General features: G+C 40.6%; 1 protein-coding gene across 9 annotated transcripts in view; it reads right to left on the bottom strand.

Annotated features, from left to right (window-relative positions):
• The window catches only part of DYNC1I2 (dynein cytoplasmic 1 intermediate chain 2), an 80,468-nt gene that overhangs the window by 13,346 nt on the left and 52,908 nt on the right, over positions 1-14,214 (bottom strand). For all 9 annotated transcript variants that reach the window (XM_075829443.1, XM_075829442.1, XM_075829445.1 and 6 more), the window contains 7 exons: positions 12,264-12,353; positions 11,118-11,280; positions 10,909-11,008; positions 8,368-8,493; positions 6,216-6,362; positions 5,121-5,234; positions 1,556-1,689 (listed from right to left, as the gene is read on the bottom strand). In XM_075829443.1, coding sequence (XP_075685558.1) covers positions 1,556-1,689; positions 5,121-5,234; positions 6,216-6,362; positions 8,368-8,493; positions 10,909-11,008; positions 11,118-11,280; positions 12,264-12,353 — 874 coding nt within the window. The remainder of the gene's footprint in view (positions 1-1,555; positions 1,690-5,120; positions 5,235-6,215; positions 6,363-8,367; positions 8,494-10,908; positions 11,009-11,117; positions 11,281-12,263; positions 12,354-14,214) is intronic.

Genomic DNA, 14,214 nt, shown 5'->3' with positions numbered 1-14,214 from the left:
CAATTCTGGCACAGCTTTTTTCGTTTTTTTTTTTATACAGCGTTCACCATGCGTTATAAACTACATGTTAACTTTATTCTGCGGGTCAGTACGATTCCGGCGATACCTAATTTATAGAACTTTTTCATGTTTTACAACTTTTTGCACAATAAAATTACTTTTGTAAAAAGAATGTATTTTTTCTGTCGCCAAGTTGTGAGAACCATAACTTTTTCATTTTTTTGTCGACGGAGCTGTATGAGGGCTTGTTTTTTGCGGGACGAGCTATAGTTTTTATAGGTACCATTTTTGGATATGTGCGCCTTTTTGATCACTTTTTATTCTAATATTTGTAGGGCAAAGTGACCAAAAAACAGAAACTCTGGTAACGTTTTTTACGGGTTTTTTTTACGCTGTTCACCGCGTGCAATAAATAATATAATATTTTGATACCTCCGGTCGTTACGGTCGTGGCGATACCAAATACATATGGTTTATTATTATTTTTCAATAATAAAGGACTTGATAAGAGTAAAAGGGGGATTGTGTTTTATTTGATTACTTGAAACTTTTACTGTTTTCAAACTTTTATTTTGTGCACTTTTTTTTACACTTTTTTATACTTTTTTTACACTTTTTCTCAAGTCTCACTAGGGGACTTGAAGTTCCAACGGTCAGATTTTTTTTTTTCTAATACATTGCACTACCTATGTAGTGCAATGTATTAGATCTGTCAGTCATTCACTGACAGCAAGCCGATTAGGCTTCGCCTCCCGGCGGGGCCTAAATCGGCTTCCGTAATGGCAGAGCAGGAGACCATTGTGTCTCCTGTTGCCATAACAGCAGTCGCCAGTCCCGATTGCCTGTCAGGGCTGGCGATCTGCTAGTAACCGCTACGATGCAGCAATCGCTTTTGATTGCTGCATCGAAGGGGTTAATGGCAGGGATCGGAGCTAGCTCCGGTTCCTGCCGTTACAGGTGGATGTCAGCTGTACAGTACAGCTGACTTCCACCGCTGATGACGCCGGATCAGCTCCTGACCCGGCGCCATCTTGCCGACAGCTACGGAAGCCGATCAGGCTCCGCCGCCGGGCGGATCTTGACCGGCTTCGGTGCTAGGCAGACCGGGAGGCCAGTATTAGGCCTCCGGTTGCCATTGCAGCCACCGGAACCCCGGCAATTTCATTACTGGGGTTCCGATGAGCTGCAAACACCTTAAGTGCAGCGATCGCGTTTGAGCGCTGCACTTAAGGGGTTAATGGCGGGGATCGAAGCTAATTTCGGTCCCCGCCGTTACAGCCGGATGTCAGCTGTAAGATACAGCTGAGATCCGGTGATGATGGGACCGGCTCAGCTTCTGAGCCGGTCCCAAACATTTGGCGTACATGTACGGCAAGATGCGGGAAGTCAGTACTTTCCATGACGTACATGTACGGCAAATGTCGGGAAGGGGTTAACCAGACATTTCTGGCCGATGTGCCTCACTCTGGGAGACATTAGGGAGACTTCTTCCTTGTCAGATCTAAGAATTGCATGAAAAAAAAAAAAAGAAAAAGGCTTGGACTTTTTATTCTACCTTCCATGGCGGCATGCTGTGTAGACAGAACCTTCTTCACTTCCCACCACAAAGTTGTTGACATCTCCCACTGGGAAGGACATACAGGTGACAGCTACGGCCTTCGATTGCTTGTGAACTAACTCCATGCTGTCCTGGAGAGAAGTAGGGGGCAAAAATGTATTCTCAAGCTCTGTGTAATGTATTCTCCACACCACGTAATGACTGCAGCCTACTCAAAGATTTCTATTTTAGCTTTACAAAAATTACATGGGATACTACAAATACATAGAATTTATTTTGAGAAAGGAAGTGACAGGACATAAATCACAAAAATGTTTATGATTATATTCCTGTGCTTCCTTGCACAAAAACCAAAAAAGGTATTTACGGTCATGTACATGTTAAAACTTGCAGTAAAGGCAGGAGAATTAAAAAGGGACCTGTCATCCCCCAGACATGTCTGTTTTAGTAAATACTTTTCTATGCTCTAACTATTTTTGTAGATTTTTTTCTTAGAACTCTGTGTTCCTTCTTAAAATGTATATACAAACAACTAGTCGTTCCCATTTCTCGTCAATGGGGCGTGTTCCTACACACTGACACTGTCCAATCAGTGCTGACATAGATTGTGTATGGACACACCTTATTGACATGGGGAATGGTAACACCGGGTTGTCAATTTATTTATCCATTTCCAGGAGGAATAACATAGGAACAGCACAATGCAAAATTCTAAGATAAGATGCCCCAACATTGTTATTATATGGAGATTCAAGTACTCACTAAAACAGACATGTGAGGAGAGCAGACAGGTCCTCTTTAAAGGGTTTTCCCCATGAATAACATTACTTATCAATAGTTGAGCCCCCCCACTCATTGCTAGAACAAGACCCCGCATTCCCAGTTGCCTCTAATATATAAGGCTGCTAACAGAAGGAGATGAATTGAGTCATGGCCAAGCAAGTGCATGGCCCGCTCTATACATGGGAGATATAGAAAACCGTAGTCAGCCGACTGTTGCGCGCGTAGTGTGTGTGTGTGTGTGTGTGTGTGTGTGTGTGTGTGTGTGTAGTCAGCTGACTGTTGCGCGCTGTGTGTGTGTGTGTGTGTGTGTGTGTGTGTGTGTGTGTGTGTGTGTGTGTGTGTGTGTGTGTGTGTGTGTGTGTGTGTGGTCAGCTGACTGTTGCGCGCGTAGTGTGTTGCGGTTGGCATAGCCCACAACATTTCATACAATAAGCCTCACCTTCTGTCCGAGACCACCACCCAAAACTGCCTGTCACCAGATTCTCAAATCCCTATCTCCTATTGCATGTGATCGGCGCTGTATGTAGATAACAGTAACGTTCTTTGTTTTTTTTAAACGTTAATTTTTGGCCAAGTTATGAGCTATTTTATATATATGCAAATGAGCTTTGAAATGGACAACTGGGCGTTTTTTTCGTTATGTCCAACTGGGCGTGTATTGCGGTTTTAACTGGGCGTGTTTACGTGTATGACGCTGACCAATCAGTGACCAGTCAGCATCATACACTCCTCTCCATTCATTTACACAGCAGCGATGTGCAGCCACATACACAAGTGTCCTGATAATGAATACACATGAAATCCAGCCTGGACGTCATGTGTATTCAGAATCCTGACACTTCTGACTCTTTTCTGTGAGATTCCAGCAAGCCACGCATAATCTTGTGAGATTACAGAGGTAAACGATATTTCGTTTCCCTTGCTGGAAATCTCAAAGAAAAGAGTCAGAAGTGTCAGGATTCTGAGTACACATGACGTCCAGGCTGGATTTCATGTGTATTCATTATCAGGACACTTGATTAACGTTAATCTCTGTGTATGTGGCTGCAGATCGCTGCTGTGTAAATCAATGGAGAGGAGTGTATGATGCTGACTGGTCAGTGATTGGTCAGCGTCATACACGTAAACACGCCCAGTTAAAAACACAATACATGCCCAGATGGACATAACGAAAAAAAAAATGCCCAGTCGTCCATTTCAAAGCTCATTTGCATATATATAAAATAGCTCATCACTTGGCCAAAAATGAACGCTTTTAAAAAAAAAACGTTACTGTTCTCTACATTGCAGCGCCGATCACATGCAATAGGAGATAGGGATTTGAGAATCTGATGACAGAGCCTCTTTAAGTGCCCTTTTATGCAAATCTGCACAAGCCACCAAGACAAAAAAAACTCAAAAGAAAAACAATAAATTGACAAATATTTTTTAAATTGGGGATAATATTCTTTATTTTGTTAGAGCATTCCTGTGGTGGTGAAGTCATATGCAGTAACGCTTCAAATGTTACATTTTGGGATATATGATCTTTTTCCTGGGTTAAATAAACCAATTTACCAGTAAAGAGGCATAAATGCCTTTAACGAGAAGCTGTAATATATTACTGTTCTGAATAAAATAACTCCGCCATGTGACAACCCTCGCCTCTAAGTTATACTAGCAAGTTTCTCATCCTCATGGACTGGCAATGACCTTACTGAAGACTTGTATCAAGTGTATCAGTAACACTGCGCTATATAATCAGCATTTTGGTAGAACGGTGTTGTTTGAACTATGAATTGAACTTTTCCTTTAGTGCTGATCCCAGAAGAACTGACCATTATCTAGCAAACTATGGGAGAGTTGAGCATCAGTATAAAAAAAAAAAAACATACAAAATGACCTGCTAGTTTCTTTTAAAGGTTGTTTTCTTCAGCTGATAAGTATTAGGGAATTGCTTAAAGGGGTTGGCCACTACCAGACAACTGATGACCTATTCATTGGATAGGTCATCAGTGCGGGTCCGACACACCACCCCGCACCAATGAGCTGCTCAGTATGCAATGTATGGAGCAGGAAGCAGTTGGCTCTGTGCATCACATACCAGCCATGATGCTGAACTGCAGCTCTGCTCTTATTCACTTGAATAGGAGCAGATCTGCAGCGTTGCAGCTCGGCCGCTATTCCGTGGCTGGAGCCATCTGGTTCTGGCATGAACGTCCGATGCACAGAGACAGCCAATCGGTGCGGGGTCCGGGTGTCGGACCCCCACCGATCATATACTGATGACCTATCCGGAGGATAGGTTATCAGTTGTCCGGTAGAGGACAACCACTTTAATAAAAAAAAATAGAGTTCTCTCATGAAGAAAACCGCAGACCATATGCCCTACTAGGGCAAATAAACATCAGAGGTGGTCATCATCTCCTCTTGGGACCCCCATCTATTAGCCAGAATAGAAAGCCACACCATATGAGCGAGCCCCTGGGAGACCCAGCCCGTCTATGCTTTGACGTCGACGGCCATTCATTTGATTGACCGGCCTGTTATGCTACATTTGAGTGTTTAGTCGCAGCTTCCATCAGCGATAATGGCAGATCTCTGGGGGTAAGAAAAGCCGGACATATGGCGCATACTGAGTACGTTCTGTAGAAGTAAAGTTGTAAACTTTGACTTAATGTACAGTTTATAAGTCGATTGTTGTCTTTTGGTTTTTTTGGGGGGGAGGGGAGGCTAAATAGCGCATTTATCTTTTTTTTTTATTCACATCAAAAATACGGATTTTAGATTATTGACTAACCTGTGGCTGAGAGAGCATATCAAGGCTCCATGAACAGATCTTGCCATCTGTTGATATACTGATCAAATTGTGGGCATTCTGGGTGCCAACCACATTAACACAGTACACTGGATGCTAAAAGACAAAATATATTTAAAGTTTAAAGTTATTGATCCAAAGCATTTAACAATACGATAAAAAATAATCTATACACATACAGTATATGATTACAACGAATGCGGTTTGTCATGTTCAGATGTGGTGTCCGGACAAATTTTTATTTTAAACTCATTTTATTGAAGAAAAACATAAGAAATGACAGATCCAATAAAAGAAAAAAACCAAAAAGATGGCAAAAATGGAGGCATGACCGTATGACATCATACCGGAGTACATAAACAATACACAGTATTATACACAAGTCTGATACAAGGTTATATGAGGTCATTGAACAATGATGAAGTTTAGATGCGCCTTCTTGAAATAAGGTTTAGAGGAGATACAATGATTAATCTAACAGTCAAGGAAAATCATCTGGTCTAATTTTTGGGCTCACAATTAGAATGGATTGTGGCGGTCACCCGAGAATACTATATAGAAGCAGCCAAATCGGGGCGTTGGGAAGGGTGGTAGTAAAATTTCTAATATAGTAGGCAATAGGTCCATTATATTTTTCGACTAGTCTGATACGTGAGGGAAAGACCAGATCAGCCTCCTCCACATAACACCTAGGGCAGATAGAATAGTCAATTCTACCCATACTATGTAACCTAAATGGGGGTCAAGAAATATTGACGAAAAGTGTAAAGTTGGCTTCATTTGTTTTAAGCAGCTGGGGATACAAGTGTTCTAAATAAAGATACCTCTAAGTTTCATTGTGGCCCTTTGAAGCGGTACAATATCACAATGTGACCCTAGGTCCAAAAAAGGTTGTGCACCTCTGATCTGCAAGGACTGTTAAGGATAGGCCGTAGTGATGCAGAGCTATTTTTCTCATCAAATATGATGGAATCTGCAACGAGGCCTCAAAAGAATACGTGAATATAGCCTTAGTTCTATGTCAAATAAAATAATTCTCCGAAAGGCCCAGTGCACCCCTAAAAAGTTATCCCTTACCGTGTGAGCAGCAGCTGATAGTGGAGTCCTTTGGACTGGCGTCCTCTTGTTACTTCGATTGTCCCATAAGACAATTTGGCCTGAATATGTGCCACCAACAACTAGGTTTGGGTGAAACTTTGCAAACGCAGCAGACATAACCGCAGACTAAAAAATAAAAATGAAATAAAATATATTAATACACTAGTAGCCCTAATTCACAAATGTATATGCAGTACAGTTATACAAGCATTAAAAGCTAAGGACACCATTGCACTGACATTTTTGTTTATTTGCTTCCTAAATTTAAAATTAAGCAACTTTCTAAACCTTCATTAAAAACGTTTTACTTTTTTTCATTCTGTAGAGTCTTCGAAGCTCCTCTACGTAGCTGGTTGTCCTGCTGTTTCTACTGGCTCTCTCTGCTCTACCCCCCTTTCTTTTCGCAGGGAGGGGGAGGTGGTTGTACACAGCAGATCAGAATGTGAAGAGGGGCAGATTGCATCAACTATCAGTATCAGAGTAAAAGATAGAGAGGAGAGCACATATGGCAGACTCTGCAGCTCGAGGGAGGGGGAAATCAGCACAGGTGAGAGATTATATAAGGGCTGTTTTAGAGGAGGAAAGCAGTACAGGAATGAAGCTGTGCTGATATGAGAACTAGTAGAGTAGCATCCTAAATACACAGAACTAACATCCAGCATGTATTACTGGGACGGACATGATCACATGAGAAATTTCTAAAAATAGGAGCATGTTGTAAACTGCATCAGGGGATCTGAAAATGAATGAAGGAAAGGAGGTCGTTGCCAGAAACTTAGTGCAACTCTTTTAAACTCAAGGTGACCACTAACCGATAAAAATAACTTTTTCCAATATCAAAATGGATCTTGTACAGAGCTATAATGAATGACACCTCAATGTCAAAGTCTGAGTTACAGAATCGCTATGTATTAGGGTCAAACAGGTTAATGGTCATCATGGTGCACGAGTACTGGTAATGGCACATATTGGTCTGACGCTATACCAAGAATTATTAGGTAATGCGTTCATACTAGTAAAGCCTGAAAATGAAATTTCCATCCGACTTTCCTTATTTTTTTTAAAATACAAAAATACAAGTTCATAAAAGGCTTATATTACATTACTGCCTACACTTGTCTGAAGAGGACGGATATCCGGGATCTGGGATCTTTCAAACGTTATCTCAACACAGTTACAGTAGAGAACACATTATATAATAGGGAACAGGATTTTCAAACACAGAAACTCCCTGATAATCGGAAAAGAACAGAAAAGGTCACCATCAACCCATTGGCCCTCTCAATACAGCAAAATTAATTACCAGAAAAATGTGGGTGATAACCCCGGACCATGATAACATTGTGGAGATTCCAGGTCCACTACTATCCAGTTGGGTTATACAATGTTCCTCATGACACAGCTCTACTGCTGTTTATGAATTGTTGTAACATCTTGTAGCAGATCCTTAACTACTCATTGTCAAGTAACGCTATTGAAAGTTTTCAAAGAGGCACAAAGAGAAAAAAAACGGCACAGAATATAGTTTAAAACTCAGTAATGTTTAGGGGTTGTCTCATCTCAATTTCAGTAAAATTAACATTTGTCAGTCATCTCCACGGCGCTCTGACAGTAATCTGACAGCTCCGGATTACACGCTACATTTAATCCATCACAATAAACTCAGCAAATTTTGACATCCAGAAAATAGAAGCTGCTCACTTGTTGGCAAACACATTTAAGCTATTCTCTTTACTTCAAAATATGATAGAAATTTTAGCATGTGTTTCCACTTAAACAAGTCTGTTTCCATCTCCTCGGGCCACGTTCTTCTCATTTAATGGTCCAAAAAGTATTGTCTGACATGAGAAAGCAGCTAGGATCTTTCTTTGGGACCAGGAAGGCTTGAACTAATATAAATCAGAAGGGATGTAACAGCCAGGTTTTTGGCAACCATAAAACCATGCGAATGATGTCAACAGGTCCAGAAGAAAAGGATTTTTATTTTTTTTGAACTGATGAAGAGCTCAATCAACATGTTTGCAAATGCATGTGGTTTAAATAGGGGCAATGAAATCATTATGCGAACTTGTATTTGGGGCATAGCAGAGCATGAATCCAAATGATTAGCATAAAATGTCTGGTTTCATACCTGGCAGTGAAACACATACTCCGGGGTTGTCTTCTTATATTTCATGTTCCAAACAAGAGCCACACCATCTGGTTCATGTGGGGCGTCTTCGTTGTTGTTGTATGATGCAACTAGCAACTCTGGGTACTGTCAGAGAAATCACCAATAATATAAATTTATACTGCAGATCGGTCATCCCTCAGCTGCACATACTATAGAGAATCCTATGTCAACCCTCTTTCTAGATGAATGATGGGAGCCGCCATACTCCTTCCTAAACAAGGCCGCCCTAATGCACACCTAAAAATATCATACAAAGCCCAAATAATACAGCCATACATGCACAAATAATACTTTCATGTCAGGACATAAAAGGCATGCACATATGAACAGTCAAAAACCATAACAGGTTTGCTGGGTGGCTAAAAAATGCGGGCAGGGCTACATAGCACGTTTTGTCAGGCGATTCAGAGCCACACCAAAAACACACGTCCTTTGATGCCACTTGGTCTTAGTCCCCCCCCCCCTCCTTGTCTCAAAATTTATTTTTATGTAGTATTGGTAAGCTGTGCGACATCAACAGAAAACTACAACTATGTTGCAGAAGCATTAAGTCACTTCACGGCCGAAGGATGTTCAGAAACTGCATCAACCAAAACGTTGGCGTTCCCAGTTTAAAAAAGTGGCAAAACTCTACTATAAATGGTGAGATAGGATATATTGTCAACCCAATATAAATAACCCTGCACTGTGATGTAGTAACATTTAACAATCAGTGCGATTCAGGAGAACAGTAACGCAATAAATCTTCATGACTTGGGGGGACGGGACTTCACCCCAACATGGGACCCTTAAAATGGTTCCACAAAGGATGTGACAGCAGTGAGTGGCAGATTACACGATTCTACATGCAAAGGCTTACTTTACGGTTATGTCCATGCCACCATGTAAAAAGCCTGCCAGCGGTGATACTTATTCTAATGTACAGTAAAATCCTTTGGGAAATCGCTACACTGAGATTTTTGCTTATCTAGGATCTGGCAAAAAAATTGCAATAAGCAGGAATCAGCAGCACATGGGATCATTGGAGTTGTACTGCAAAAAACTTTCATAGAACATTTAGCGATTTTCTTGTGGGGACTTGCTTTGCATTACATTTCAGTACCTAAGTTACTGCACATATTCGACCATCTGTTTCATAATGTTGGCCAACATTTTATGCTGAAAACAAACAAGCTGTCAATTACAGTAAAAACTCCAGCCCTACAGGATAAACGTTGACATATGGCCAGTGAGTTTCGTAGTGTGATGTTCCATTCATTGACACTGAACAAGTAAATTCCTAAATAGGACAGCGTTATAATGCCAAATTGTAACAGGTAAGGCATGGTTATTGATGTACTTGCAGCAAATATCAATATCCAACATGGGTATTTCCTTTCATATACTTTCTGACATGTCAAAGAGGACAGTATAAAAACATCGGTGACCACTGATCGCAACGGATTCTTGGAAATTTCCAACAAAAAGTTTGCAATACTGCTTCATTGAAGAGTGCAGTATTAAAAGGGTTGTTCCACCACAGCAACTTATCACCTATCCATAGGATAGGTGATAAGCGTTTAAATCGATGGGGGTCCCACTGGTCGAAAGAACGGGGATTCCGAGTCCCCTTATGAATGGACCTTCCGCTCCTTATGAATGGAGCGGAAGGTCCATTCATTTTCTATGGGACTGCCACTCCATTCATAAGGGTGCTCGGGACCTCCATTCTCTTGATCCGCTGGGATCCCCAGCGATCAAACACTTATCACCTATCGTGTGGATAGGTGGTAAGACAACCCCTTTAAGAGTTTTGTAATAAAAATAGATAGAGCATGCCAGTCCCTTAAATAATGGCATCAGTGGAGGCCCGTGAGCTTGCACCTCCACCTGTTTAGATAGGTCTACATGATGAAAGAAGACAAATTCAAATCGATTTTTACTTTAAAGGGGATATCCAGTGTAGAAAAACAATTTTCATACACCCTATTACGGAATTCTGAGTTAACAAAGGGGGGTCCTGTGTTCAGGATCATCATCTCTCGGCCAGAGTAGTCAGCAGTAGTCCTCTTCACTCTTGATGACCTATCCAGTCCAGCATTAGTCCAGGATTACACTTGCTCTTTTAATGTAGTTTTTGGTTCTGTTTTTTAAGCCAAATAAAGGAGTGAATACAAAAGAAACAAGATGCATAAGTCTTTTCTTTATTCCTTCCTTTTGGATCCACTTCTGGCTTAGGCTCAAAGAAATAAGCCAAAAACCATCAAAACTTTGTGTGTAATCCTGGCCTTACACAGACAACCCATTCATATGGATGAGCACTGTGTTATTACCACTATGATGGCTTGGTAGGGAAATTAAACACTTACTGCCAGGTTTCAGCTGATCACTGGGGGTCCCAGCAAATGGACACTGAGATCAGCTTATTGTCAATTCACCCTTCTAACAAGTAGTGATTGTCCAAAGTGGAGAACCCCTTAAAGCAAAAGGATTATAAATATGGTGGCTTCTTCTTAATACCTGAGAAGACCAGTCCAAGCAGCTGACCACACGATGCTTTGACCAACGTTCATCAAAAAACTGTCGATTCAGAGATAACTTTGCGCCCGCTTGTATTTCCCTGTTAAAAAGGAAAAATATCAACAAAAGATTAGCTCTAATCTTAAAAAGTACATTCTACAAATTCTACATGAGAAGATTATAAAATGTATTGTGTTTTGCATAATTACCCTTCTTTTTCTTCTAAGTCTCGGCCACTGTAATCAAAGAAAATGTTGATTTGTTCGGACAGGGCACGCTCAACAATTCTTGTACTTTGGTCAAAGAAACTTATAAATTCTTCGCTGTGAACAATCTGCTGTTTCTCCTCTTCTGTGAGCTCGTGTGGTGGGGCTGTGAAATCATTGTATACGGTAATCAATCTGAATATAAATATCACAGTAATTGCAAATTACATGAATAAAATTCACACTAAAGAAATATGATCGATAGGAACAAGTCAGGCTAATCTTTCACTAATCTGCATATACCAACCAGTAGTTATAATAACGAACATTGGCAATGAAAATAATAACGAGAACCTGGTTCCATTCAAAATGGGTATGACCCAGTTACATATTGTTGAAGAAGTCCTGTGGTGTCCAAGTTTGGCTGCAGATATCGGGAAATTAGATTGTAAGCTCCACTCAGACAGTGCGTAATATGCCTCAAGGCGGCCACACACATGCACCGGACATCCACAGACTGATCGGAAAGGGAAGAATTGGAACTGCAAAAGGTTTTCATTGTGTGATATTTTGTATTTCTGGTTATCAAAAATGCTTGATCATTTTCCATGCAAACGCAGGGGGTTTTCAGTTCTGAGACTCCTTGTAAAGAGGTTGTATTCCCAACTCACATATTTATGTTATATCCATGTAGTTGCGGTTCCCAACTCCGGGACCCCCACCAATGGGGAGAACAAGGTTCCCCCAAAGTGCCTGGGGAGCCATCCACCGCATGCAGAAGGAGAGTGAATGGAGAGATCATAGGTGTGCAGCTCTCTCCAGTTTTACAGGAGCTACAGAAACAGCCAAGCTTGCTTTTACACGGCCACCGCTCCATTCATTCTCCGCCTGGATGCGACAGCCGGTTTACCACATCCTCTGGATATGCTGTAAATGTGTAATTATTAAGTGCTTAAAAATACCTGCACGTTTCCATGTACGTACAGCCTATATAATTCAATATCAATAATTTTCTATATACCAAAATGTAGTATTGTTTTATAGTTCAGTTGTTTGAGGTTGTGAGAGGGTGATAGACTTTGAGACAAAGACTACCAAGAAAGGGCAAACATATGACCACAATATAAAAAAAAAAGAAAAGAAAACTACCATCACTCATTTCTTCTTTCTTGGCAGGTTTTTCCTCTGCAGGTGCAGCTGTCAGCTTTGGAGTAACAGTTTCTTCCTCCTCTTCCTCTCCTAGTATGTGGAAAAACATGTATATATTTATGTCATTCTCATGCTTTACAACAAGTTTATCCGAATGATAATCAAATAATATACCCATTATGAAAATTAAATTAAATTGAGTTGCCAAGTACTATGAAACCAAACTTAATTTTAGGGTCTACTGAAAATAATCAGATCACAGGGTGTACCGCTGCTGGAAACCTCAGTGATCAGCTGTAATCAGTGGAGGAACCAAACACTGAGTGTTCAATTCCCCTGTGGCGCCATCACAGGAGAAACAAAGCATTACAATTTGCTCATTGACATCAATTAGCTGTCTGTATAACATACTGATATGCCGAGGCCTCCAGAGGAAGAGACGCTTTGTAGCGGTTTTCTGCTCCAGCTACAAGATTATTAACTTGGAGTGCCCCCAATAGGGTAATTGTTCATCATATGGTATAAAGGTTGGTCATTTTCAAAGACTTAAAAACACAAAACTTTTACGTAGTTACCACTACTCCAAATATATATATAAAAAAACCTCCATTTAACCTCAAGGGAAGAGCTCCCATTTGATTTGTTTTGTTTTCCAACCATACGAGAATATGGATTTGCCCAAGTCAGTAAACTTGTATTTTAGATTCATTAATGCTTTAACATGGCAGCCGTGTAAGCTGATATTTTATAATCAAGATTACATTTAGGATTAATTTGTCCTTTAATGTTCTTCTGAAGAAGGGTTAGTGTAAACAAAAAGGAATTCTGTAATAGAGGAGTTTCCTATAGATTTGATCTAAATTTTTCAGGTTAATTTCAGACTTACTGTGCAAAGGATGCATTTTAAATTACTAGAGCAGAAGGTCAGGATACGACATAAGGCACCATGTAACACTGCATCTGTTATAAAATACCCCTGCAAGTGCTGGGATGTCTGCTTAGGCAGGGCGGCGATGGAGTATATATATATATGTGTTAGCTTCACCCCGTCGCAATTCCAGCATTTGTCGCTGCATTTACAAAAGGGAACTGTAATGTTAAAGGGTTATTCCCAATGTAGACATTTATGGCATATCCACACGATATGTCCTAAATGTCGGATAGATGCGGGTCTCCGCTCTGGAACCTGCACCTATATCGAAAATGGGTGTCACCGCACCCCGTTTTGCCTGGAGTCGGCTGCTGACCGCAGATTCCGAGGGAGGACTAGTGGAGAGGAAGCCGAGCAGCTTTTGTTTTAGTTTGTGCCATTTTAGTGGTGTTTTTTGGGGACAGTTGGGTCAGTCTTTATCAAAATGCAACAAGCTGAAGGTGTGGTGTTCTGTTCAGGCGCTTTTCTCCAAAGTGTTTTCATTATAACTTTACAAACGCCTTAAAAAATGCTTGTACAAAAGGTTTCCCACACTTTTTTAAAAGCAACAAACTAGAACCTGTGTGAAGGAGGCCTCAGAGTCAAGAACCACATATTGAACCAACACGGAACCCTAAAATCAACATCTGGACAGATTCCAATGGGCCCAATAAATATTGCGTTTTCCCTGTAAAATGAATATTTGCATCGCAGCTTGGAGGGATCTCCCGCAAAATCAGCTCATCTCGATTCTGTTTCTATTTAAAAAAAAATCTTCAGGTGCACAGAACTCAAAAATCACAAAGGCAATATTCACATTTATTCATGTTTTCTTTTACATTTTTGTAAAAAAAATGCTATGAACTTTTTAGCATCGTAGTGAAATCAGTTTGCATAGAATCTTTTAGGATCCAAGCATCATTTTTGAATGAGAAAAAACAAAAAACATTCCCACCTTCCCAAACAAAACAAAACCATTTATTTTGTGTATCAATTCTGGAAAAAGGCATTAGTCTTTGCGGACTAAAGCCCAGGACACTA

The sequence above is a fragment of the Rhinoderma darwinii genome, chromosome 6 (genome assembly GCF_050947455.1).
Source record: "Rhinoderma darwinii isolate aRhiDar2 chromosome 6, aRhiDar2.hap1, whole genome shotgun sequence".
NCBI classification, from domain to species: domain Eukaryota; kingdom Metazoa; phylum Chordata; class Amphibia; order Anura; family Rhinodermatidae; genus Rhinoderma; species Rhinoderma darwinii.
This window is presented reverse-complemented; position numbering and strand designations above follow the sequence as displayed.